Here is a 26955-nt window from a genome sequence, read left to right as displayed (position 1 = left end):
GGCTTGGGCCTCCTAGCCAGAATTCTGTGCGCCCCCTCTAACTCCAGGGGCCCCTGGAAGGACCTAGCCCCCATCAGCGAGTTTAACATAGTCACCACATAGGCCTCTAGGTCCGACCCCTCCAGCCCCTCCGTGAGGCCCAGGATCCGCAAATTCTTCCTCCTCGACCGGTTGTCCAGCTCCTCAAACCGCTCCTGCCATCTTTTATGGAGCGCCTCGTGCATCTCCACCTTCCCCGCCACAGCCACGACCTCATCCTCCCTTTCGGAGGCCTGCTGCTGCAGCTCCCGGATCGCAGCCCCCTGGGCTGTCTGGGTCTCCACCAGCTCCCTGTTGGTTACCTTCAGCGGCCGCCATTTTGTCTTCCTTCCCCCGCTTTTTCAGGGGTGCTTTCTCCGGTTTTCTCCTTACCCCACTCCTGGTCCGGACCATAGGACCGTTGGGGTCGACTCCTGACCTCTTCCCACTTCGGGATTTGCCGCCACAGCTCTATTGGGGGCTCTGAAAAGAGCCCCAAAGTCCGTTCTCAGCGGGAGCTGCCGAATGTGTGGCTTCGGTCCTCATTGCCGCCACCGGAAGTCAGCTTCTTATATTCTTAATGATCCGAGGCAGCAACCCTTCTTTGGTATGTGCTGTAAAAAAAATTTAAAGCTTTATTTTCCTCTATCATGACACAACAATAATCTGTCTGATAGTACATCTACAACTTAGATTTGTGTAGCTTTTTTAATATAGTAAAACAATGTTGAATGCCGGATGATTCAATTATCTTCATTTTACAGGCAGTAGTAATTTTTTTTTTAATGTTTTTATTCTCCTTTTTCACATTTTCTTCAAAATTTACCCCCACCAATAAACAGTAAACAGTAACGGATACAATGCCAAACCCCTTATTAATAGCAAAGATTGCATCCTCCCACCAACCCCCACACAACAGCCCGCATGACAATGTAAGCATCAAATTTTAAAAAGGAATCAGGAATCGCTCATGGTCACCATTAACACACATAGTAAATCCCCCCCCCCCCAACTAATATTCAAGGCCATCCAATCCCCGGAAGTGTACAATGAATGACTCCCATGAATTGTAACCCCCACCCCTCCCAGACTCCTTCCCTCCACTTCCTCTCGAAAACACCTCACCCAGTATCGGTCCCTTCTCCCAGCTTTTCACCCCGGCTAAACTCATTGAAACCTGTTCTACCAGGCCCTGATGGCCGCAGCCCCTTCCCCCGCCTCACTCCTGTTCACTGGCCAGCTTAAACCGGCCAGCGTGGAGGCCCCCGCTCCGGTCTCCTCCCTCCCTGCCTGGTCCCAGGAAAACAAAGAAATCCCCTTTAACACACAACCCCCAGCATAAACACAGAAGCCCCAAAGGACCATCATTGCAAAGGAAAGTCCCAACTCTTACCTTGTCCAAATAGACAGCGTCAACTCATTTAGTACATACAACAACATGCAGTGAAAAGATAAAGCTACATACAGCTACATACTCTCCTACCAACCCCCTACCCTCAGTACAAGACCAGTCCTCAATCCCATTTCTCAATTCTGCCATAGCCCTTCTGCCTTCACAAACATCTCCGCCACTTCCACTGTCTCAAAATAAAAGTCTTTGGATTTGTAGGTTACCCTCAACTTAGCCAGATACACTATGCCGCACCTTGCTGTTATGCAGTGCCATCTTCACTCGGCCAAAAGATGCTCTCCTCCTCGCCAACTCCACTGTAAAGTCCTGGTATATGCGTATGCAAACTCCAGCCCACTGCACCTCCCGCTTCAGCCTTGTCCAGCGCAGGACCTTCTCCTTCACGCAGTACCTACAAAAACAAACAGTCACCACTCTTGGTGGCTCACTCGCCTTTGGTATAGGCTCCACGACCTGTGAGCCCGATCCAGTTTGTATCGAAAGGGATCTTCCCCCTCTCCCAACAGCTCCGCCAACATCATGGCAAAATACTCCCATCAACCTCGGGCCTTCCACCCCTTCAGGCAGACCCACGATCCTCAGATTCTGCCACCTGGATCTGTTTTCCAGTCTTCCATTTTGGCTCGCAGACCGTTGTTGGTCCCTATCACCCTCCGCAGCTCCTTCCCCATAGAGGTGAGTTGATCACTGTGTTGCGCTAGTGCCTCTTCCACTTCCTTCAGTGTCTCACCTTGCTCCTGCACCTCAGCCACTGCACTTGATACCGCCGCCCTCACCGGGGCAATCGCCTCCTCCACCAGCACTTTCAATATTGCCCCCATCCCCTTCCTCAGCGCTGCCATGTGTTTTGTGAACTGTTTTTCAAATTCCACGGCCATCGCCTTGGTCATCCTTTCTGCCGTGAGCAGTGCGGCCTCACCTGGCGCCCCAGCCTCCACCTTCCTTCCAGTTACTGAGCCAAGTTTTCCACCCACTGGCGGACCTTCATTAGCCCCCAATTTCACGGCCGTTTTTCTTTGCGATTTGGACATCTCTCTTTTCTGTGCCTTCCTCCCCTTGTTTCATCAAAAGTTGCTCCTGGGACGGGGCATAAAAACTCCGACTAATCAGTTCTCGGGATGAGCCCTCCAAAGTGCGGCTTCCTCCTACCCGCCGCCACCTGAAGTCCGTAATTTTTTTTAAATCTGCAATATTCACTTGTTAATATTTTTTAGTGACCTCGATCATTGCATATGTAAAATTGTCGCACCATATTTGGACCAGAGCAGACAAACATCTGATGAGATTTGCGTAGCTAAATGTTTGCAAATTGACAAATGGATTCAGAAAAGCACAGTAATGTGTTATTTTGTTATTTTCATTATGTCATTGCATTAAACATGTTTTTAAATTTTAACTTACAGAACGGCCAATGGAAAGTTAAAGACTGTGAGAAAACTATGTGGAGCATCTGTAAGAAACCAGGAAAAGTGGAACAAAAGCAACCAGGAAAGGATAAAGGCTGTCCTGGGGTGAGATATCTATTCTTGGGAATACAATATAGATTTATTTTAATATTTCAACCATTATTGTAAGGAAATTGTTATTGGTTTTGGATGGAACATCTGTATTATAAGAGGGTAGCAGAGCAATACTATCAAGAGGCTGATTTACTGCATGATTCCTACTTGTTTCTGACATACCATCAAATAACAGGAAGTGGCTTATTTGTGCTGCAGTATTAAAGGCATAAGAGTAGTTAAGCTTATTATTTTTGGCATCATGCTGTGGATTTTCCTGTACTCAACAGTGAGGGTTGCTATTATTGCTAGGTAAAACTAACAAAAGGAGGTCTTCTGGTGTAGTGGGTCGAATCCCTGCCTCTGAGCCAGAAGCCTGGGTTCAAATCCCACTTGAGGACTTGATGGTCAAGGAATGTACATTTGTAATATAGCCAAATCCTTCCAACATAAGCTATTGGCCGGTGGTAACAATGGGAGAGATTCCTAGTCAGCTGTGTAATGGGAGGAAATTGGAGGGTCAACCATCCCTATCCATAGTTCCAGGCTATAACATGCACATAAAATTATATGTTGACACAGCAACTTTGAATCCTTGATGAGGGAGCTAATTGGCTTAGGTGGCTGGAACAAATTGGTGCCAATGGTACAAAGTTCGATCTCCATTCTGGCTGGGGTGGTTTTGGGATCTCCCTTCATGCCCTGTCCGTGGTGGAGATCTTGCTTGGCCTGTGGGTCATCAGACTTTCCTTAATTCAGAGAATTCAAGAAGATGAATAAGAAAGCTGACAGCAATGTATGGCATCTGCACATTGCAGATAAACAGAGAAATTTAGAAATTGTTGTCACTGATACCCTGCTCCTCCATTGTTACAGTCTTTGCCAATAGGATCTGTGCAGCAATCAGTGTTATGATGTGAACCTGGGCTAATTACCCACTATTACCACTCTTAAAATGGCAGAGAAAGTTAAGACTTGTTCAATTGGTAGTAACTTAATTTTAGTGGTGTACTAAGTAATAATGATGATGATGCTGAACTACCTGTCTGGCACTGAAAAAAATATTTTGACGAGTGTGGAGCCTGGTTCCCTCATGAGAAAATCAACACTCAAGATTTTTTCAGTAGTTTTACTGTTTTTTTTTATGTATTTCCCTTAATCCCACGTTTATGTCCCAAACTTAGTTTGGCTTTTTGTACAATGTCTTTACCATACTGTTTCTAACTTCCTACTTTGATTTCTGTGAGTGTCAGACAAGGTTCTTGAACCTGATATGTTCAGTAGCTTCACTACTGCTTCTCCTCTTACAGATGCCACACATCCCCTGTGTAGAGGAAGCCTAATTTATACATGCTGGAGAGAGAGGAGATCTCTGCTGACAAGCTCTCTAAAAGTCTGTGGTCAGTTGTATGCAAGGTTAATGGAAAAAGCCATTCCTTTACTGTTCACAGCAAAGTCAGAGCCAATAAATAGTTAAGTGAAGAGTGTATCATATTCCATAGCTGATGTGCAGTGTTGTGAACCTCACAGCACAAAATCAGCATTGCTGCAGGAGTGAGTCTTTGACAAGTTAGATTAATTTATAAATGTTGTGCAGATTTTGAGCTGCATACTGTAGGTATTGGATGCAGTTATTGTCAACTGTTAATAATATTTCAGCTATTATTGCTGTTGACAGAGGAAAGCCACCTATATCAGGAAAGCTGCACCTATAATATCCAGTGGTAAGTGGTGTATCATCAAGGCCCACAGTCCTCCAGGATCTATTGGTACAGACACAGCTACTTGAGGTGACAGAGCAATATTGTCTTGTTAGGAAGCCATGCAGATATGATCGCTCATTCTGTGTACACCTCTGATGGTTGTTGGCATTATCAATTTGCGCTGCCAGTGTTGTTCACCAATGTATGAAAAGTCCATCATTCTGTCGGGTCAATAATATAATCAGTTTTCCACTGACCAGCATAATGAGGCAACATATTTCTGTATTTCAGCTGAGGCTTTCCCAGAGGTCACTGATTGCACCCATTGTTCAGCTTTCCCCCCGTTCAGAAAGCTGTGTTCCATAGGAGTTGTAAGGAATTATTGTGTTACTGTCCAGTTGGTTTGCAATCGTCAGCACAGAATAATGAAGATAAGTCCCCAACTTCTCACCATTCCTTCTAACAGTCACTTGTGCCTTCCTTATTAGGAGGTGAAGAAATAAAGGGAAGGTGGCTTTTAGGAAATCCGTTTCCTTACCACACCTCCTTAAATCTGCAAAACCATGGGTAAACAAATGCACTTTCTTACACTCTAAAAGTTTAAGCAATGGCCAGTTAACTCTTGATTTATGCAACAATAGTAATTGCCTTTTGTGGAACAATGTTGCAGCAGGGTTTTCATAGAATTTACAGTGCAGAAGGAGGCCATTCGGCCCATCGAGTCTGCACAGGCTCTTGGAAAGAGCACCCGACCCAACCCCACACCTCAACCCTATCCCCATAACCCAGTAACCCCACCCAACACGAAGGGCAATTTTGGACACTAAGGGCAATTTATCAGGCCAATCCACCTAACCTGCACATCTTTGGACTGTGGGAGGAAACCGGAACACCCGGAGGAAACCCACACAGACACAGGGAGAACGTGCAGACTCCGCACAGACAGTGACCCAAGCCGGGAATCGAACCTGGGACTCTGGAGCTGTGAAGCAATTGTGCTAACCACTATGCTACCGTGTGCCCTTATATTTTCATATACTATTTTCATTAATTATCTATAAACAATAAATTTCTATTTGTTGAAAGGGAAATCTTAATTCCCATCCAAATGTTGCACATACATTCATCAATTGGGGGCTGGTTTAGCACAGTGGGCTAAACAGCTGACTTGTAATGCGGAATAATGCCAGCAGCGCGGGTTCAATTCCCGTACTGGCCTCCCCGAACAGGCGCCGGAATGAAATGAAAATTGCTTATTGTCACGAGTAGGCTTCAATGCAGTCACAGTGAAAAGCCCCTAGTCGCCACATTCCGTCGCCTGTCCGGGGAGGCTGGTACGGGAATCGAACCGTGCTGCTAGCCTGCTTGGTCTGCTTTAAAAGCCAGCGATACCAGCCCTGGAATGTGGTGACTAGGGGCTTTTCACAGTAACTTCATTGAAGCCTATTTGTGACAATAAGCGATTATTATTATTACTCATAGAATCATAGAAATTACATTGCAGAAGGATGCCATTCGGCAAATCGATTCTGCACCGGCCCCTGGAAATAGCACCCTGCCGAAGTGCACACCTCCACCCATCCCCATAACCCAGTAATCCCCCTAACCTTTTTGGACGCAAAGGGCAATTTAGCATGACCAATCCACCTAACCTGCACATCTTTGGATTGTGGGAGGAAACCAGAGCACCCGGAGGAAACCGAAGTAGACAAGGGGGGAAAGTGCAGACTCTGCACTGTGACCCAAGCCAGGAATCGAACCTGGGGCCTTGGAGCTGTGGAGCAACAATGCTAACCATTGTGTTGCCGTGCCGCCCAGATTGCACCCATTTTTTTCAGGCATTAAACTAGCGCAAAACATACCAATTTATCAGTGGATCCCCTGATATGCACAAGTTTTGGTCTCACTGCTATATACATGAAGCCCACCTTTTATGTATCCTAACCAGATGCTAAGAATAGGTATTAGACCACAGTAACATGAAAATTAAGAGAAAAAATGGGAGAAACAACTTCCTGTTCCTACTAGCCCTAAAGCAACTCCAAAATCATTTGATAGCCCTTTTCCTGTCAACTCTCTCTTGATTGCCTTCTCCCCCACAATTCCAGGTTGCCTCTCCCACAGTGCCCTCCCCTCACATTGCCTTCTCCTAGCTCCTGATCAAATCTGTGCACAATAATTAGAGAACATTTTCCCATGTGTTTATATTGGAAACTAAAGATTCTTACATTTTCAGGACTGGAAAAGATATGAAGAATCCTGCTATAAGATTGACAATCACCTCCAAACCTATGAGGAAGTTTCAAAAAAATATTATTGTTCACTTGCTGCCATTGAAAACAGGTAAAAAAAAATATGATTCTTACATCAATTTTTGTTCATGGATGGAGAGAATCAGTTCAGTGTTTTTTCAGTCTCAACAAGCTATGGAATTTACATCCCTTCCATAACGCCCCCTGTAATTCCTTGCTGATCTTTGATTAGCAAGGGAATATAATTCAAATTCTGAAGAGCTGTGCCTTTCTGTTGTTACAAAGTTTTACAAGATTGTTTTGTTTTGGCAGTGCGTGTTGATTTAGGGTAATATGAAGAAATGACAATTATCATGTGACCTGCTCTGAATCACATTCACAACAAGCTTGCATGTCCAGGCTCTTGATGATTAAATGGGGCCCAGGTTGTTTTACTGGAAAGAAGGTGCAAGATATTCGCACCTGCAAAAAAATGGCCAGGGCTGTTGATGCTGATGGTGAATAGACTTCTAGTCTCCAAATACCAGGGAGGTGCTAGGAATGTCAGGTTTTGTAAACAGTTTAACTTTGAACTGTCTATTTTATCTCAAGGTGGAATGAAGTTGGGAATCTAGAGGATAGCTAATTAGCATTTCTTCCTGGATAAAAGGTTTGTGTGATTCGCTTTCCATGCAGGTGGGCTTCGAGAGGGGAAGGGTCCATAGTAAGCAATTGTAGAATGAGGTTTTGGGTTTTCCTAAAAATATCATTTTACCTCATAGTCAGCCTATAGATTAATAAAAAGTGAGAGGGAGTGCCGAGAGATGGAAGCATTATATCTCCATTGTTCATTATGTAGGAAACAGGTGGGAGCCTGCACACAGATTGAACAGACCAGGTCCGTAAGGGTTCAAATGAAGCCTGGAAGATTCACCTAACTTTGGGTTGAGATGCATCCCTCAATATGAAAGCCAGCTTTCAGAGTAGAGGTTTTCCTGTGGGGAAAGGAGTTGAGAATAGTTGTGGACACTGATAATGCAGTGTTCATTTAAGGGTCAGTGTAAAGAATAAACATGGTGGCGAATTTCTGGTCATTGCAAAAGTTTAATAGGGATCTTTCCTGTAGTTCAGCGTATAAGTTGCCTCCAGAAATAGGGTTTAGTCAGTGCTGATTTTAGTTTGTTTGTTCCAGTAATAGTCTTAATTTGAAACGTTGTGTGATCATTTCAGTCACTCACTGGAAGTTCGAACTTCTTCTTAAAAGTTGTCAGTCTCTACCGACCTCGTAACAACATCTCTTCTAGCTCCTTCCCAGAATCCATTCATCCAGAACAGAGGTTTCCAAGCCCTTTTTTGAGCCCCACCTTTGTAAGAAACAGAGCAAATCTTAGGAATTAATGTCCCATGTAGCATTGTGGTTAGCACAATTGCTTCACATCTCCAGGGTCCCAGGTTTGATTCCCAGCTTGGGTCACTGTCTGTGTGGAGTCTGCGTTCCCCCCGTGTGTGCGTGGGTTTCCTCCGGGTGCTCCGGTTTCCTCCCACAGCCCAAAGATGTGCAGGTTAGGTGGGTTAGAACAAAGAACAAAGAAAATTACAGCACAGGAACAGGCCCTTCGGCCCTCCCAGCCTGCGCCGATCCAGACCCTTTGCCTATTTTCCAAGGTCTACTTCTCTCTGTTCCCCACCCGTTCATATATCTGTCCAGATGCATCTTAAATGATGCTATCGTACCCGCCTCTACCACCTCTGCTGGCAAAGCATTCCAGGCACCCACCACCCTCTGCGTAAAAAACTTTCCACTCACATCTCCCTTAAACTTTTCCCCTCTCACCTTGAAATCGTGACCCCTTGTAATTGACACCCCCATGCTAAATTGCCCTTCATGTCCAAAATTGCCCTTAGAGTTGGGTGGGGTTACTGGGTTCTGGGGATAGGGTGGAGATGTGGACCTTGGGTAGGGTGCTCTTTCCAAGAATTGGTGCAGACTCGATGGGCCGAATAGCCTCTTTCTGCACTGTAAATTGTATGATCTATGATTCTATATTTGTGACTGACCCTGCCCCTACCTAGTGGAAAATTTCATTTTTCCCCTCTCAGCCTTTCTCTCTCATTCTTGCTCGCTTTTGCTCACTGAATGCAGTGACAGTACTGATGTATCAGATGGGAGTTCTGATGAAAGGTCACGACCTGAATTGTAATTCTTCTCTATCATCAGGAGCTGCTGATTATTTTGCGGATTTTCTGTTCTTATTTCAGATTTCCAGTATCCATAGTATTTTGTTTTTGGAAAGCAATACATTGATTTCATCAGTAAAATTATTATCTTTTGCACTTTTAAAAGCTTGATAAAAGGCTAATTAAGTAGTTGCCAGTGTTTCATAAAGTTCTATTATAACTTGGAAATACATTTTTTGCAGTGACAATCTAATTTATGTTTTCTTACAACTGAAATCAGCATTATCCAAAATACCAAGATGAGGAACAAAGTTTCTTCTATGACAGTCATTCACAAAGACAGTAACAGTGAGTGCAACCTACCATATAAAGCACATCTCCCGAACCTGTGGAAGCATGTGTACTCTTGAATGCTTCTTATGGAGAAAAGAAATGGGTAAGAAATTGGCTAATCCCCAAAAATGGGTGTGGAGTTCATTCCATGTGATTAACCAGCTCCGGTTCATTGTGTTGCAGACAGCTTGTTCAATTGGAGCTGCCTACTCTTTGAGATAATTGCTGCATGCAGCCATACGTAGGAGGCAGTGGGAATAAGTATTGGGAAAGGTCAATGTTAGGAATGTGCCAAGAACGCGCATGCAATGCAGGAAGCAGGCTAATGAACTGACATGACTTGTCAAGATAAGTGAGCCCATCTTCAAATGACATAACAGCCTTGTACACTGTGTCCATCGCCTGCCTACCAAATATCTCCATCAATCGGTGCTTTTCCCTAAAATTCATATTCTTCACCTGATCATTGGCACAGCTGCCTAACTTATACTCACAGCTTGCAACACATTGGCAGCTTTGCAGTCATGATGGCCACATCACCCGAATATTTTGCAGGACTCTCAATGGCATATTTCCCTCTTTGTTACCGAAGGTAGTGCAAGACAGTAGATGGCAGGAAGGAACTGGAGGAGGAGAAGTGCATGTTTCCATCGCCACACAGGATATCATGCCAGCTTTCATGATAAGGAGCATCACTGAGGCCATGACCACTGGTGGGGCTGCAGTGATGAATGATGATGCTTTCTCCATTCCTCATTTTCCTCTTATCACACTTCTCCCTATTCCACCATCTCCTCTGACACACTAGCTTCAGATGGTGCAAACATTCATTTCTTTCTTATTTATTTCCCTCACTAAAACTTAAACAGTGTAACCTTTTTCATTTTGGATTCCCAAGAACTGCAACCTTCACAGATAGTGGAGGAAAAAGACCATGAAAGTGAAGAGACACTGTCACTTCATCTTGCATTCACAGCCGGACGGTCCGAGACTTACACTGCACATGTTTTAGAGGATAGGATACATGATCTGCACGTGGTGAGACACTAGGTACAGGTACACTGGAGCCAGGATGGGCCAGGTTTGAGATCACTGGAAGGCGATGTCACATAGTTCTGTTGCACAGGCGTCAGGTCATAATATTGATGGACCAGGCAACAGAACAGGCCTTGTGGATGGATATAACAAAATGTTTGGCGATTTGGCATGAGCTCGTCTGGCACCAGCTTGGCACAGGGCTTTGCACATAACTGCAGCCCATCCTTTGCAATGTGGAACAAGTGGTCATTTTGATAATTTCCACTGCACACATGTGGAAAATATCATGGTGCTGTATCTAATGGGCAATGCCACAGTTTCCATCAAAGGCATGAGTACAGCACAGGAAGCTCACACTGTTGCCATCATAGCTCTGGGTACCAATACTCAGAGGTTTCCAGGACATCACAGCAGTCCATCAAACTTGTCTCCAACAGATGAGTAGGATTGCCCCAGGGAAGTGGCAGTGGCTTCATGGAGAATAAACCTGATGTTCTGTCTCAGGATGACAGTATTTGTACTCCCACGCATGTCACTCCTCCAATGGACTTGTTGTTGCCTGTCAGCCAGCTAGCATAGTCAGCTGCTGCCAAACCAAGATGGTACAGTGGGAAACCTGACTTTTATGCCCAGGGCTGCTCAAGGTCAACTTCCAAGGCCATCTCCAGTGTTCTCAATCGATGACCATCAGCCTTTCAACACACATTCTACATCCACTGGGAAAGCACTAAGATAGACAAAAGCAAACACATTGAATGCACTGGAGTGACTATTTTTGTTGGGGATGGGACGTTTCGGCGTGGCCAGTTCGGCGTGGCCGATTCGGCGGGGCCAGTTCGGCGTAGCCGATTGGAATGGGACGTTTCGGCGTGGCCGATTCGGCGGAGGAGTTTTTCGGCGGAGGGACGTCAAATTAGTTATACAGTAGCGCTTTCCATTGAGAGTCTACTGGGGGCGGGGGGAGAGGTCAGACCCCCGTAGACTCTCAATGGGAAGCGCTAGCATAGATTTTTAAATACCCCCATCGTGGATCTAATTAAAACAGTGTCAATTTCAGCGGCCGGAGAGGGAAGCTGCTCTCACTGAAATAATCAGCCGGCCGCTGAAATTGACACTGCCCGCTGCTCTCTCTCTCCAATCCAACTTTTAAGTTTTAATGTTTCTGATTGGAGGGAGAGAGCAGCGGGCAGTGTCAATTTCAGCGGCCGGCTGATTGCTTCAGTGAGAGAGCAGCTTCCCTCTCCGGATCAAAGTGAGCCGGCCGCTGAAATTGACACAACTGACAGTTGGGGTCCATAAGCTCCCCCGCGGAGCACCAAACCGGGTCTGACTTTATACAGCCGGTGTTACTGAAGATATTGTGACTTTACACAATGTGTTAAGTCAGACAGCAGTGTAGATCACTGGACAGCTGCTTCAATACTTTCAGTAACACCGGCTTTCTTTATGAGTTTAATGTTGGTGCCTTTCTTTAAGAGACCCGGTTTGGTGCACAAACACGATATCTGAGGCGGCTGGAAGGAAAAGATACAAGAAATGGGCTGCACAAACATTTTGCGACTATAACTAATTTGACGCCGAAACGTCCCTCCGCCGAAAAATTCCTCCGTCGAATCGGCTACGCCGAACTGGCCATGCCGAATCGGCCACGCCGAACTGGTCACGCCGAAACGTACCAAACCCATTTTTGTTTGCATGCTTATGATTCAGTTTATGCAATTAGATTAGTATGAGAATGTTAATTTTCTGTTTTAATTTTGTGTTGTTGGAGAGATGACATTCAGTGAATTTACGAATGCGGAGGTATGGCTGAGGCACTGGTATCACTATGAATTATTTGATCATGCAGAACTGAAGCAGAAAGAGGTTGTCTAAATTGTAGCCCTCCCCCACTCCCCTCTTTTTATACAACCAGAAGTGGAGCAACACCTTCTTCTTCACTCCCTTCTCCCTCTCGTTCTCCAGCTCTTCAGCTTCTTGTCTGGTGGCTGATGATTCCATCATAATGGCAAGCCTGTGAAACATGCAACCACAATTCCTGATGCACATCAACTTACTACTGCAGGGCCTCTGCAATGCAGTCCAGCTAATGGGAGCATTTCTTGAGGATGCGGCTCTATAATATTTCTTATGGCAGCACTGTAGGCTTTGATTGTAGGCCTGGTATGCACATATGTAAGGGTTCTGAATCAGGATCATAAGCGATATCCATTGTCACCAATTAGCTACTGTTTGCTTGCTGTGGTGGGTCAAATACAGGTAGCACAGAGGACTGATGCAGAATGGAGGAATTGTGACTACTGCCAGGAAAATGGGCATTCACCTCCATAATGCACTGTTGTGGTCACAAATCAGCTGCTTATTAAGTGAGTGCAATTCTTTTTGCCTCTTGAAAATGGATAAGTTCACATGAAATGTGGATGTAATCAATGGCACCCTGCACCATGGGAAGCCTACAATTTATGCAAACACCCTTGCTCACATACCTTGCTGGCTCTAGAAAAGGGGAATGAAATTAAGCTGTCTCTCTATCAAAAGCCTCAATGACCTCCCTTATCAAACAATGTACCACACATGTGAAGTTGCTTGTATCTCCAGCAGCAGCCTGGAAGGAACAAGACGCATAATAATAATAATAATTGCTTATTGTCACAAGTATGCTTCAGTGACGTTACTGTGAAATGTAAGAGCCACTGTCACCTTGACACCCATAAGCAGGACTCTTCTTGTCCTACTTCGAGGCCACAGTTGTGGCTGTAGCAGTTGACAGACTTCAGTGTTGTGAAGTGAAGGCATCTCGAGATTTGATCCTCCCTGAAGTTGAGCTCAGACAATTTCTCCCCAAAGACTTTGGGTAGATATGGGCCCCTGCTTGACAGCCCTCTTCCCTCCTCCTCCTCTCCCTTTTCCAGCAGTTTCTTCTGCTCTGTGTGGCCTCTCTTCAATATCCCAGTCATGTGCAATTCCCAGAGGAAGTTCAACCAGGCCACCCATGCCTGGATGCAAATTATTTAAGGGAGGAAATAATTGCATTGTAAGCAGTTCAGAGAAGGTTCCCTCAGCCGGTTCCTGAGATAAAGGGATTGCCGAACAAGGAGAGGTTGAGCAGGTTAAGCTTATACTCATTAGAATTTAGGAGAATGAGAGGGGAACTTGACAGGGTAGGTGCTGTGAGGATGTTTCTATTTGTGGGGGCATCTAGAAATAGGGGACACTGTTTTGAAATAAGAGGTCCCCCATTTAAGACACAGTTGGGGAGCAATTCTTTCTCATAGATGGTCATTAGACTTTGGAATTCTCTTCCCCAGAGAGCAGTTGGAAGTTGCACCATTGAATATTTCTAAGACTGAGTTATACAGATATTTCTGCAACATTTGAAAATTCAGCTTTGAAAATAATTATATATTTGATTGATGAGGAAATCGAGGGTAACAAGGGCAGGCAGAAAATGGAGTTCAGGCCACAATCTGATCGGCATTGATTTTATGGAATGTTGGTGCAGCCCGAGGGGCTGAATGGCCTACTCCTGGCTTATTTCTTCTGATCTTTGTAGGTGCATGTAAAGAGAAGCTGGATAAGCATATGTGAGAAAATAATAAAAGAATAAACTAGTGGGTAAGATGCACAGGGATGGGAGGAGTATCACATGGAGCATAAAAGATAGTACAAACCTGTTGCGCTGAATGGCCTATGTCTGCACTTTGGAGTCAATGGGCTGGATTCTCCGCTGTCGGGATTCTCCGCTGTACCGGGGATTTCCCGACGGCTTGAGGCTGCCCACAATGGGAAACCCCACTGGCCGGCTGGAGAGACGGAGAATCCCAGGGGTGGTGGTGTGGCGGGACGGAGAATTCGTCCAATGTATCTCGATGTGACTCGTATTTGAAATACTACTCTTTAAAACCATGTAATAATATTTATTTCTTCCTGGTATGATTCTGAAATGTTTTAGCGGAACTCTTTTACTGGATTGGTCCAGAGGACAGCTGATGCATGGGATCACTGTGGCAAAAAAAATACATGGTTGCTTTAATTTTTCTTTTTGTCCAATAAAAAATCAACAGTGCAAAATGTTTTCCAGCAAAGTGGTACTCTTCAAAGATTTTATTTTAGATGCAGTTTTTTTGGCAGCAAAATATTGAAATTATATTTTAATGGTGCCTTTTAGAATTTTTTTAAATTTGCATTACTCAACGTTTGTTGTTACTATTATGTGACTTAGGTTTTTGGGTTTTCTGCAGCATGTAATGAAGAAGCTAGCAAATGTGGGAACTACATCCCGGGACATAAGAAGGCACCTTCGGCACTGCCTTCTGCTCATTTCTAGTTAAGAGCGCCACTGGCAAAACACCCACGGTTGGGCCAATGCTTGCTATTGCAGTGATCCAGGTTTGGCAGCATCTTGACCTTCTAGATGCACCGCAGCCTCTTGCTGCTCAGGTCCCTGGCCCCATGCCATCCAACACTGGGTCTTCCTTCTCATTTGGTTGAGAGCCATTACCAAGGCAGGGACAAAAACAGAAAATATTGGGCCATGTCAGCAGCTCTGACAGCATCTGCGGAGAGAGAAGGGAGCTAACGTTTTGATCTGGATGACTTTGCCAGAGCTAGATAGAACCGGAAATGGGGTCAGATTTATACTGTAGTGGGGTGGAGGGCATGGAGCGGTGGGGCTGGATAGCGGGCCAGCTATAGGTGGACATTGACAAAGATGTCGAGAACAGAAGACAAATGAATGTAAATGGGGGGATTAAGGCTAAGAAGGGTGCTGATAGTGGCCCGTAAAGAGATTAGAATGTGTGAATGGCAGAATAAAGGTGGGCAGTGTGTCAACGGGCAACGAGGAACAATTGGCCCAAGTGGAGTAGGGGAGGGGGAACAATGGTGAGGGAAAAACAGATCAATGAAAGGAATGAAAATAAATTGACAGAAATAAACATGGGTGAAGGGGGAGGAGAGAGTTCACAAGCTGAAGTTGTTGAACTTCATATTAAGTCCAGAAGGCTGTAATGTGCCTAAGCGGATGAGGTGTTGTTCCTCCAGTTTGCGCTGGGTTTCACTGGAACATTGCAGAAGGCCAAGGGCAGACATGTGCTTGTGAGAGCAGGACAGTGAGTTGTCCGTTATTTTCTGTTTTTTTTCAGATTCCGGCATCCGCTGTAATTTGATTTGACTAAGGCAGGGTTGTCTGCAGACTGCATCATCAATGTGTCAGTACATTTGTGAACAAATTGAAGTGATACATATAGTGAACATGTACTTTTATTTTCACGGCGACCCCGGTCCGACGCCCTCCCGCTATTCTCCGAACCCCGCACAAACTACACGTCGGCATTCCCGGCAAAGGCCTCGAAAGACCCCCCGACACGACCAGAATCCCGATTTATTGGCCCCCCGCTATTCTCCGGCCCAGATGGGCCGAAGTCCCGACGTCCTCACGCCATGTTTTCACGCCGGCCAACACACCTGCTTTTGAAGTTCGCCAACCAGTCGTGCTGGCTGACGAGAGCTTCGAGGAGGTCAGCGCACCGCTCAGCGCACCGCTCAGCGCACTGCTGGAGTCTGGCCACAACGGGGAAGGCATCCCCGAGAACGGGAGGGGGTCCAGAGCGGGGGGGAGTGGGGGAGACGGAGGGGGAGTGGGGGGGGCCGGAGGGGGGGGGAGTGGGGAGAGGAGGGGGGCGTGGGGGAGACGGAGGGGGGAGTGTGGGAGACGGAGGGGGAGTGGTGGAGACGGAGAGGGGGGAGGGGGGAGACGGAGGGGGGGGTGGAGACGAGGGGGAGGGATGTGGAGGGGAGACTGAGGCGGGCGTGGGGGAGGAATGCGTCTGGGGGGAGTGGGGGGGAGACTGAGGGGAGTGGGGAGACGGAGGGGGAGTGGGGGAGAGAGGGGGGAGTGGGGGAGACGGAGGGGGGAGTGGGGGAGACGAGGGGGGAGTGGGGAGACGGAGGGGGAAGTGGGGAGACGGAGGGGGGGGAGTGGGAGTGGGGGGGTAGGGAGAGACGGAGCGAGTGACTCGTCCAACCCCGGTTACAAAATGTCTGCCACCAAGCCATGGCGTGCGGTCACGGACACGGCTGCTGGTTGCCCTGGTGCTTAGGCCACAGCCACTGACGCACCAGTGAAAAGGACGTAGTTAACTGACCGTTGATGCAGAAAGTGACCAGGGGTTAGGCTGCCCGCGTGTCAGCAGCGCGACCAGGCCACCGGGACACACAGGTATCCCGTGGCAGGCGGCTGCCGAGTGTGTAGACTAGCTCGTCCCTCTAACTGTCCGTTTCTCTGCCCCCACCACCCTTCTGTAGGTTAGCACCAATGTCTGCGAACAGAACGGCTATGTTCTGCGCAGTGGTTGGGGCCGCTGCACTGCATTTGGAGATGGAGCAGCATCCATAGCCACAACCCGCAGTGGATGCAGGGCCAACTGGAGCAGCAGAGGGAAGGGCCGAGGAGTTGCCAGTCGTCAAGCAGCATGGGGGGTGAGGAGGAGGAGTGGGAGGAAGAGAGAGTGAGGGTGCAGCCATGGCACCAGAGGCGACGACCAAGGCCGAGGGTGTACCGTGTCCGGATCTCTTTCCAGACAATGACGGACATCACCTGCAGGAGGAGACTCTGGCTGAGTAGGGGGACGGTGATACATATCTGTCACCTCGTGGCGCACCTCGCCCCGCGTGGAATGGGGGGAGGACACGCGATCCCGGTTGCCATCAAGGTGACGGTCGCTCTTAACTTCTATACGACCGGCTCCTTCCAGTCTCCGAGCGGGGACCTCTCCGGGATCTCCCAGTCATCGGTCCACAGGTGCATCCGGGATGTGACCGACGCCCTCTATGCCATCGCGGACCGCCACATCACCTTTCCCGAGGACCGAGCAACTCAAGACTCACAAGCTCGTGGGTTTGCCAGCGTGGCCGAGATACTGATGGTGCAGGGGGCAATTGATTGTGTTCACGTCCCCATGCGCCCGCCTGCAGGGGACAGGGAGGTGTTCACAAACAGGAGGGGGACATACTCCATGAATATCCAGGTGGTATGCGACCCCCACATGACGTTCATGAACGTCTGTGCAAGGTTCCCAGGGAGTGTGCATGACTCCTACATACTGGCGCAGTCGTACATGCCTGCGATGTTTGAGGGACATCCCCCCCGGCTGAGGGGCTGGTTGCTAGGCGACGGGTTATCCGCTGAGATCTTGGCTGATGACGCCTATTTGGAGGCCTCAGACCAATGCGGAAACCCGATACAACGAGGCCCATGCAGCAACCAGAGGTGTGGTGGAGCGCTGCCGTGGCCTCCTGAAGATGAGATTCAGGTGCCTGGACCACTCCAGAGGGGCCCTGCAGTACCAGCCCGACAGGGTCGCTCGCATTGTTGTGGTCTGCTGTGCGCTGCACAACATCGCGATGCAGAGGGGAGATGACCTGCTGCAGGAGGCGGAGGGAGAAGCCAGTGGCAGTGGTGCCAGCACAGAGGAGGAGGAGGAGGAGGAGGAGGCTGGCGGAGTGGCGGGCGCAGCACGCAGACACGACCCAGGTGCTGGTGATGTCCAGGAGGCGGCACGACGGACCTGGTGAGGACGGCGGGCACGTGATGCCTTGGTGGCAGCCCGGTTCACGCGTCGCATGCGACGTCCCCGCTGAACACCAAACCACCACCTGCATCGCTAGTCGTACAGAGGGTCAACACACAACTGCAACTACCACAACCCCCACCCCCTCTCAGTGTACACTGCTCCACTTCGACATCACCCTTACCACTGGGTCCAGACGGTATGGCACAACATTGATGGCTGTGTCAGCGGGTGTGATCAGTGCCATGTGGAATGATGACAGCCCGCTCTGCGATGAGCTGTGAGCTCAGAATCGTTAGAGAGAGTCTGACCCATGGCAATAGCTGAACCATCCACCTTGGTGGCCGCTGAGTTCGTCACGGACACTCCATCACGTGCCTGCGTGGGCTAGCTGTGGGAGGGGGTGGGGGGAGGGGCAGGGACTGCACACCTGGCACCAAAGTTTCACCGCTCGTCAACCCCAGCGACACTCGGTCACCATCACGATTCCTGTGGCTGTGGAACAATCACACGGTATTACAAGTAAGGTGGACAGTGCGTTTAATGTTAACAATAATTTACAGGTGCCCTAGCCCCTACAACTAAACTGTGCCCTTCACCCGTGCCAACTTACTCAGTGTCTCTTTGTTGCCTTACGGGCCCTGCCACTACGTCTAAGTGATTCCCCAGATGATACAGCAGGAGTGGAGGAGGACTGCTGCGAATCGCCCCCTTCGACTCGTTTCTCCTTCGGCAAGCGTTTCCTGGGGCGACCCGGCCTTGATGGGCCAGGCTGCTCTGCGGGCGTCTCGGGTGACGTTGTGCCACCCTGCTCTGCCTGCTGCCCACCCGATGCACCAGGGATGGGATGGGGGGAGGCCGAGAATTCCGGGACGTCCCGTGATGGAGTTAATGGGACGGGCCCCGAAACCTCCTCCTCCTTCGGGGAGCCCGGTGGCCCCCGGACCTCACTTTGGGACAGAGGTGCGAGCGGGAAGGTGCCCCGTCGCGCCACCGACACCTGGCGCTGCCAGTCCTGGAGGCCTGCAACGGTATCCACCAGGATCCGAAGGTTTGCAGAGACGGAGTCCAGGGAGTGAGACATTCCCGCCAGGGACTGTGCGATCTCAACCTGTGAGTGCACAACGCCATCCAGCACATGTGTCAGGCGGTTGATGCTCTCCGCGACTGACTGCTGGGACTGTGCCATCGACTGCTGTGACTGTACCATGGCGTGCTGCGACTGGGCCATGACCTGCTGAGACTCGGCCAAGGCCCGCAGCGCGCCGGCAATGTCGTGTTGGCTCTGGCGCATTGCTGCCTGTGAGAGGGCAACCCTGTCCAGGGCCGAGGGTGACGCGTGCACATTAAGCCCAACGCCTTGCATAACCTGACCTATTGCCTCCACCGCGGATGCCACCCGTGCGGTGTCGGCCTGGGTTGCTGCCATGAGCGGCACCACTCCCTGCTCGTGGACGCGGTTCGACTCCTCTAACAGCGTCTGCAGAGTCTGGAAGACAGCCCTCATCCCGTCATTGTGTCCCTGGGTTTCTTGATGCATCGGCTGTGCGGGTGGGTTGAGAAACTCCAGGAACTCGGAAAACATCTGGGAGCCAGCTGGATGCTGGGCCTGGCCTGCCCTCTGCCAGTCTGGGCCCTCGGCTGCTCCGACCTCCACCTGCTGTACCTGCTCAGCTGTGATGTGCGACCCAGACTGTGACCCAGGAACCTCATCACTAAATAGGCCAGCCGGGGTGAGTGTCTCTGGGATGGTGGATGGTGTGGGAGATAGCAGTGCCGCAAGCTCGAGGTCATCTTGGGTTGACGCCTCCTCTATGTCATCGGCCCGCTGAGAGGCCGCAGGGCATTCGCGGGCCATTTCTCTCTCTTGCTCTCTCGCCGCCCTCTGGGCGTCCTGCTCCACAGATTCGGTTGGGGAATTTGGGACTCCCCGCTGATCGGGCACCCTCTGTCGTGAGGCCCTGGGTGAGGTGGGGGCAGATGCCTGTGTCCGCCTGGAGGCAGACGGCCCTGGTCGTTCGGCATCACGTCCTAGGGAAGCGAATGAAACGGGTCATTTAGAGACGCTCGGCCGGGCGCTGGACGGTCCCAGTGGGCAGGGTGTGAAGGGACAGAGGATGGGGGAGGTGTTCCAGTGGGCAGGGTGTGAAGGGACAGAGGATGGGGGAGGTGTTCCAGTGGGCAGGGTGTGAAGGGACAGAGGATGGGGGAGGTGTCCAAGTGGGCAGGGTGTGAAGGGACAGAGGATGGGGGGAGGTGTCCAAGTGGGCAGGGTGTGTGAAGGGACAGAGGATGGGGGAGGTGTCCAAGTGGGCAGGGTGTGAGAAGGGACAGAGGATGGGGGAGGTGTTCCAGTGGGCAGGGTGTGTGAAGGGACAGAGGATGGGGGAGGTGTCCCAGTGGACAGAGTGCGAAGGGACAGAGGATGGGGGAGGGGGGGGGGGTGTTTGTCATGCAGGGTTGTCTCACTTGTTGCAGCTCCGCCAACCTCGCATTGCGCGATCTCCCGGGTGGCAGATCCCCCAACAAGGTCCAGTGCCCTCTGCTCAAACGTGGTGAGGGGGTGCAGGATGGGCGAACCCCCTCCAGTCTTGTTCCGCTCACGAGTATTGTGAGCGGTCTTGTCCTGTTGGGGGAGGGGGCATAGGTAGATCATTACAATACGGCAGGTATCAGCAGGCCATTCAGATACTGGCACAGTTTGGGGGTCAAGTTGTAATAAGACCATTGCATCTCTCCACGGGGGCCAGAGCGCTGGGTCTGTGACTACTTTGTGAACCACCCTCAACTCACTCTGCCCCAATCCCCCCCCCCCCCCCCGTGCCGGGGGGGGGGGGGGGGGGTGATTAAGTAAAGGGGGGAGGGATGGTTGTGACCCGGGGGCACCCTCTTGGCACTTACCCTGGCAGCCCTGGTGAGGTTGTGCATCTTCTTCCGACATTGCTCTGCAGAGCGAGGGGTCTGCCCCACAGTACTGACGGCAGCAGCCACCTCACGCCAGACCTGGCGCACCGCGCTGGCAGGGTGGCGATGCCCTCTACGCGGGCAGATGATGCCCCTCCTCTGCTCGATTGATTCGAGCAGCGTCACCACATCAGCCTCCACGGATCGCGGGGCTGCTCTCCTGAGCTCCGACATCCTGGCCTACAGTTTCTGTGCTCGCCCGCGCCTTTTTACGGCATCGGGCGGCCTCACGTGGGCGTGTTCGTGTCGTCGTCGCATTCCGCCGTCATCGCGCACGTGATTGACGCGGCCCCATTCCTAGCCCATTTCTCGGACGTGAATACGTCGGGAACGGGGCCGTGTCGGGCCGTTTTCACGGCCGACTTCGCAATTTTCCGCGGGTGTGGAGAATCGCGCCCATAATCTTTAACCCACCCCTTCCAGGCAAAGGACATTCAGGAGAGCCAGATATGGGTGTTCTTCCTGTTCATCCATGTCTGCATATAGAGACATTGATCTGTGACCAGGGTGATTAGAGCTATGTGCAAGAAGCCTCCATCTGACACTGTCCCGAATCCTCTACTACCCTCGAGACTCTAAAGAGAGACCATTGCCTTGGCAGCACAGAAAGACTTGCCACATGAGCACCTGTAAGCCAAGATCATTCAACCAGGCGGATGGAGATTTGGAGTTACTAATTGGCTGCCCAACATCGGCCTTTGGAGGCATCCACCTCACTGTCTCCAATCCTGCCACTGACGGCAAGAGGCACAGAATGAACACCAGCTCTCGACCTTGCTGGGATTCCGATGTGAAGAGACACAGGAGTCGGGAACAAACCTGCTGCTATGTAGGTTTCATCATGGAGAGGAGAAAACAACTGAGCATATTTGACATCCAGCTGTCTCGTAATTATTAGAGTACCCTTTGGTTGATCAGTTGTGCTGAACTTGAACTCCACCCACAGAAAATGAGCCCCCCTCCGCCTTTGAGGAATCTCATTGACTGACTAGCATTGTGGCCAAGGTCAGTTTGAAAAAGTGGTGCATGTCATAGAATCCCTACAGTGCAAAGGGAGGCCATTCCGCCCATTGGGCCTGCACCAACGCTCCGAAAGTGCACCCTAAGATTCAAAATGGAGGTATAAAAGCCAACATAAGAGTACTTTACCTGAATGCTCGTAGTATTCGGAATATATAAAATTATGAAGGGTATAGATAGGATAGATGCGGGCAGGTTGTTTCCAGTGGAGGGTGAAAGCAGAACCAGGGGGCATAGCTTCAAAATAAGGGGAAATAAATTTGGGACTGAGGTTAGGAAGAACTTCTTCATCCAAAGGGTTGTGAATCTATGGAATTCCCTGCCCAGTGAAGCAGTTGAGGCTCCTTCATTAAATGTTTTCAAGGTATAGATAGGTTTTTGGAGAATAAAGGAATAAAGGGTTATGGTGTTCGGGCCTGAAAGTGGAGCTGAGTCCACAAAAGATCAGCCATGATCTCACTGAATGGCGGAGCAGGCTCAAAGGGTCAGATGGTCTACTCCTGCTCCTAGTTCTTATGTTCTTATGGTCTTTTGTTCTAACCAGGCTCCCACGCCCCCAGCCCTATCCCCGTAACCGCACTTAACCTGCATATCCCTGGACATTAAGGGACAATTTTTAGCATGGCCAATCCACCAAACCTGCACATCTTTGGACTGTGGGAGAAAATCGTTGCACCTGAAGGAAACCCATGCAAACATGGGGAGAATGTGCAAACTCCGCACAATCGGCCAAGGCTGGAATTGAACACGGGTCCCTGGTGCTGTGAAGCAGCAGTGCTAACCACTGTGTCTCTGTGCTGCCTTTCAGGAAGCAAAGTACTGTACAAACAGCTGTCAGCATCAACAGGGCCGAGGTGGAGATGGTTAGCAGTTTCAAATTCCTTGGGGTACACATCTCAAAAAATCTGTCCTGGTCCACCCATGTCAATGCTATCACCAGCGCCTTATACTTCCTCAGGAATCTAAGGAAATTCGGCATGTCCACATTAACTCTTACCAACTTTACAGATGCACTATAGAAAGCATCCTATCTGGCTGCATCACAGCCTGGTATGGCAACTACTCGGCCCAAGACAGCAAGAAACTTCAGAGAGTCGTGAATACTGCCCAGTCCATCACACGAACCTGCCTCCCATCCATTGACTCCATCTACACCTCCCGCTTTCTGGTGAAAGCGGGCAGCATAATGAAAGACCCCTCCCACCCGGCAAACCCACTCTTCCAACTTCCATCGGGCAGGAGATACAAAAGTCTGAGAACACGCACAAACAGACTGAAAAAGATCTTCATCCCCACTGTTACCAGACTCTTAAATGACCCTCTTCTGAAGTGACCTCATTGACATTACGCCCCTGTATGCTTCAACCGATGCCGTTGTTACCTATTTAAATTGTGTACCTTCGTGTTGCCCTTGTGTTATGTACTCTGGAATAACACAGGCTGCAACTCAATGCAGTTTTGACCAAAAGATATTCCAGACTTTGAAGTAAGTTCAGTGTGATTTATTGAACCATTAGCATAGTTCTCTATGAGTTCGACTCTCCTGCTAATCTTGCTATAGTGACTCAGTCTAACTAACCAATCTGCTCTAAGCTACGTGGTGGGTGTGATGCTTCTGATTTGCCCCTGTCCTACTCTCTAAGTGTCGCCTCTGGAAAGAGACAGAGCATGTATGCCCTGTCCTTGTATATGGGTTGTGTAATGCCCCCTTGTGGTAGTGTTACCTCTGAGTGTCTTGACTGCCCATTGTTCGTGTGTTCATTAGCTGTATGTCTGCATGTCATGATGTCTCTGGTGCTCCCTCTAGTGTTTACTTAGTCATAGTGTATTTATATTAACCCCTTGTGTATTTAGATCACATATCATCACATCCCCCCTTTTATCATGTTACATATTTTCTGTAAAGTGTCAATGAAAAGTTGAACAAAAACAGGTAAATAAGTGATGACATGTACAAGTTATGATGACTGTGATGACTATACAAGATTAAAGAATAGTTATGATGACATTGAGGATTATACAATACCAAATAATAGTTATGGTGATGTTGAGGATTATACAATAACAAATAATAGTTATGAGTCCAAAGTTCATGAATTTACACGGTCGAGTGGCTTTCTTGTGCTATTATGGAAGTGTCGATGTTGATGTTGTCATTCCCTTGTGAACGCTGTCAGTGTCCTGGTGTTTACGTAACCAAGAAGTCATCAGGAGGTGTTCAAATGGTCAAATCACTTCATTATCTGAGGTGGACTCTTTTTTATGCTTGTGGCAGCAATTCTTGATGACATCTTTCCTGAAAGCTGTTTTGCTTGTCCGTAGTGTAGCAAGCATGAATTGGTAAGATGCGTTGACACGACATGGTATGTTTGCAGTCTCGCCATTGTTCTGAGCTGAGCTGTAACATTGTCCTTCATGGGCAGAGTTGTACCATCTCATAACAGTTGTTGTTCTATTGTTGTCATTGTTGTTATTTATTTATCTATTTTTTGGGGGTTTTTTAAAATAATTTTTATTCAAATTTTTGCATAATACCAACAACAAAAAGACAGAATTTTTTTTTACAAACAACAGAAAGAACAGTCCCACCCCTCCCACGCATACACAGCGGAAGAGATAAACTAACACCCATCATTCCCCCAAATCATCTGCCCGTCCCTTCAATAGACAGGACAGAACCCCCCCCCCCCCGCGTATACACAGAAGAGGAAATTAATTAATGCCCAACATTGGCACAGAACAACTATGCCCGTCCCTTTAGTACAAAACAACAAAACATCCCCCCCCCCCCCCCCTCCCTTCCATCCAGGAATGGCTGCCACCTCCTGAAAAACCCCTGCACTGATCCCCTTAGGGCACATTTCACCTTCTCTGTCATTGTTGTTATTGACGTGCTTGTTGTTGTGTTTGTTGCCTCTGGTACGCTTCTTGTTGGTGTCTTTGTTGTTGTTTTTGTAGGTTTTGTTGCTGTCTGTTGCGCTCAATTACCACTCTGAGTGGAGAATTCGAGTCCTTCACAAAGTTACTTGTGCCAGTGTCCTTTGTGGCATCTGCTGTTGCATTGAGCGTGCTGTCTCTGATTCCTCAGCGCTTCCGGTCTGGAGTCATGTCCGGTTCACTTGAATCATCTTTGGCTTGTCGATGCTCCCCGTCTGGAGCACTTTCTGGTTCACCTGAATCACCTTTGGTTTCTTGATGCTCCCTGTCTGGAGTCATTTCAGGTTCTTGTGGAGAGGCTTGAGTAGATGAGGTTTGAATTAACGTAGTGTCACTGGAGTCACTAGTAGCCTCACTTTGATTGTCAAGTGCCTCTGTACATACTAGCTGAGATCTATCAGTCTCGCTGAGATGCCGCACATCTTGAATGAGAATTGTGAAGCCTCTGTCACTTGTCGCACATACGGTGGGTAGACCTTCAGTGTCTCCTTGTCGGTTAAATGAGCTGGGTAGACTGTCAGAGTCTTCTTCTGGTGACTCAAGTAATCTGGGTAGACTGTCATAGTCATCTTGCTGTGCACTTGAGCATGGCAGACTTGCATCGTCTGCTGCTGGTTGCTCAGATAAGGTTGCTAGACCTTCATGGTCTTGCTCATGCAAGGACTGCGCTCTGGAGTCTTGCATTGCTTCCATCATGGAGTCTATCGATGAGCTCGCTGTGGAGGCTTGTATCGCTCTCTGTGGCGTCTAGCATCGTTCCCTGTGTGGAGTCATACAGTGGTCTCGCTGTGGAGTCGATCTGTGTTCTCTCTGTGGAGACGTGCAGTGGTCTCGCTGAGGAGTCTTTCATCGCTCTGTGTGTGGAGTCGGGGACTCTTCATGGTGCGTGGACCACTCTCTTGGCATCAGGCCGCTCTCCGTGAGCTTGTACTACTCTCTGTCTCTTGGCTTTAGGCCGCAGCAGAATCCTGTACTCATGGGTCGGGATGTCGTCTATGCTGGGCTGAGGATCCTCCAATCCGAAGAACCCGGCCATGACTGTGTCGGATGCTTCAATGTGCAACACATCTCGTTGCGGTTCGGATTTGGTACTAAGGCTGCCACGTCCAATGATGAAATCATCGTCTGAGTCGTAGTCTTCAAGGACTAAATCATCTCTTAGGGTGATGCTAACTGCTTGTTGCAGAGATCTGCGGAGGTTACTTTCAGCTACTGGTCAAAGTTCAGGCATTGTGTTGTCGTTCCAGGTGAAAGAATTGTGTTTTCTGACTTTAAATTTTTTTTTCACTATTTTCGGACATTTCCCCTTTATGTGGGCGTGGTCCGGGGGCTTCTGATGTCATGACACTTGTGACGTAGAGTGTAGGAATGGATTTCACATGCGCAGATCGCTTTTCCTTCACTGTGCTCTCTTTTTGCAACTGCGCATGCGTGGCTACTCGCGCATGCACAAAACAGTGTTTCGCCGGTTCGCGTCTTCTCGGAACTGCACATGTGCGGCTCCTTGTGCAAGATGGCTGCCAATCAAAATTGCCGTTTGCTTCTGTTGCAAGCCTACCTTTGCCTCGTTGCGAGTATAGGCGCCAGTTTTACCGATTTCTGTTGTGTTCACCTCGCAGTCGTTTTCAAACTTGTCTGGGACTGTCTGGAAGTCTCTCTTGAAGTACTCCCTTTGGAGTACTTGACGGAGTTGAAGATTTCTGTTGCACTTTCACCCTCAATGGTGAGTAGAAGATCTGTCTTTTCAGCATCGGCCACGCCATCAAGGTCGGATGCTACCATGTAAATCTCAAATCTCTGCTTGAATGCACGCCAGTTGGCACTGAGATTGCCGTAGTACCTGAGCTGCTGAGAAACCGGAATCTCGATCATCTTGCCTGGGTGCTGTTGCTGGTAGTTACGGATCTGGCTGAGTTGAACTATATAGATTCAACGGGCACTACAGGTACTATGTTGTGTTATGTACTCTGGGATAACACAGGCTGCAACTCAATGCAGCTTTGTCCAAAAGATACTCCAGACTTTGAAGTAAGTTCAGTGGGATTTATTGAA

The 26955-nt window shown here is 49.0% G+C and overlaps 1 protein-coding gene across 1 annotated transcript in view; it reads left to right on the top strand.

Annotated features, from left to right (window-relative positions):
• pla2r1 (phospholipase A2 receptor 1) overlaps positions 1-26955 on the top strand; it is a 208688-nt gene that overhangs the window by 78955 nt on the left and 102778 nt on the right. Inside the window, exons 9-10 of the mRNA XM_038789643.1 lie at positions 2833-2940; positions 6868-6974. Coding sequence (XP_038645571.1) covers positions 2833-2940; positions 6868-6974 — 215 coding nt within the window. The remainder of the gene's footprint in view (positions 1-2832; positions 2941-6867; positions 6975-26955) is intronic.

The sequence above is a fragment of the Scyliorhinus canicula genome, chromosome 2 (assembly GCF_902713615.1).
Source record: "Scyliorhinus canicula chromosome 2, sScyCan1.1, whole genome shotgun sequence".
In the NCBI taxonomy this organism is placed as follows: Eukaryota; Metazoa; Chordata; class Chondrichthyes; order Carcharhiniformes; family Scyliorhinidae; genus Scyliorhinus; species Scyliorhinus canicula.
Note: the sequence above shows the minus strand (reverse complement) of the source record. Positions and strands in the feature narration are given on the sequence as shown.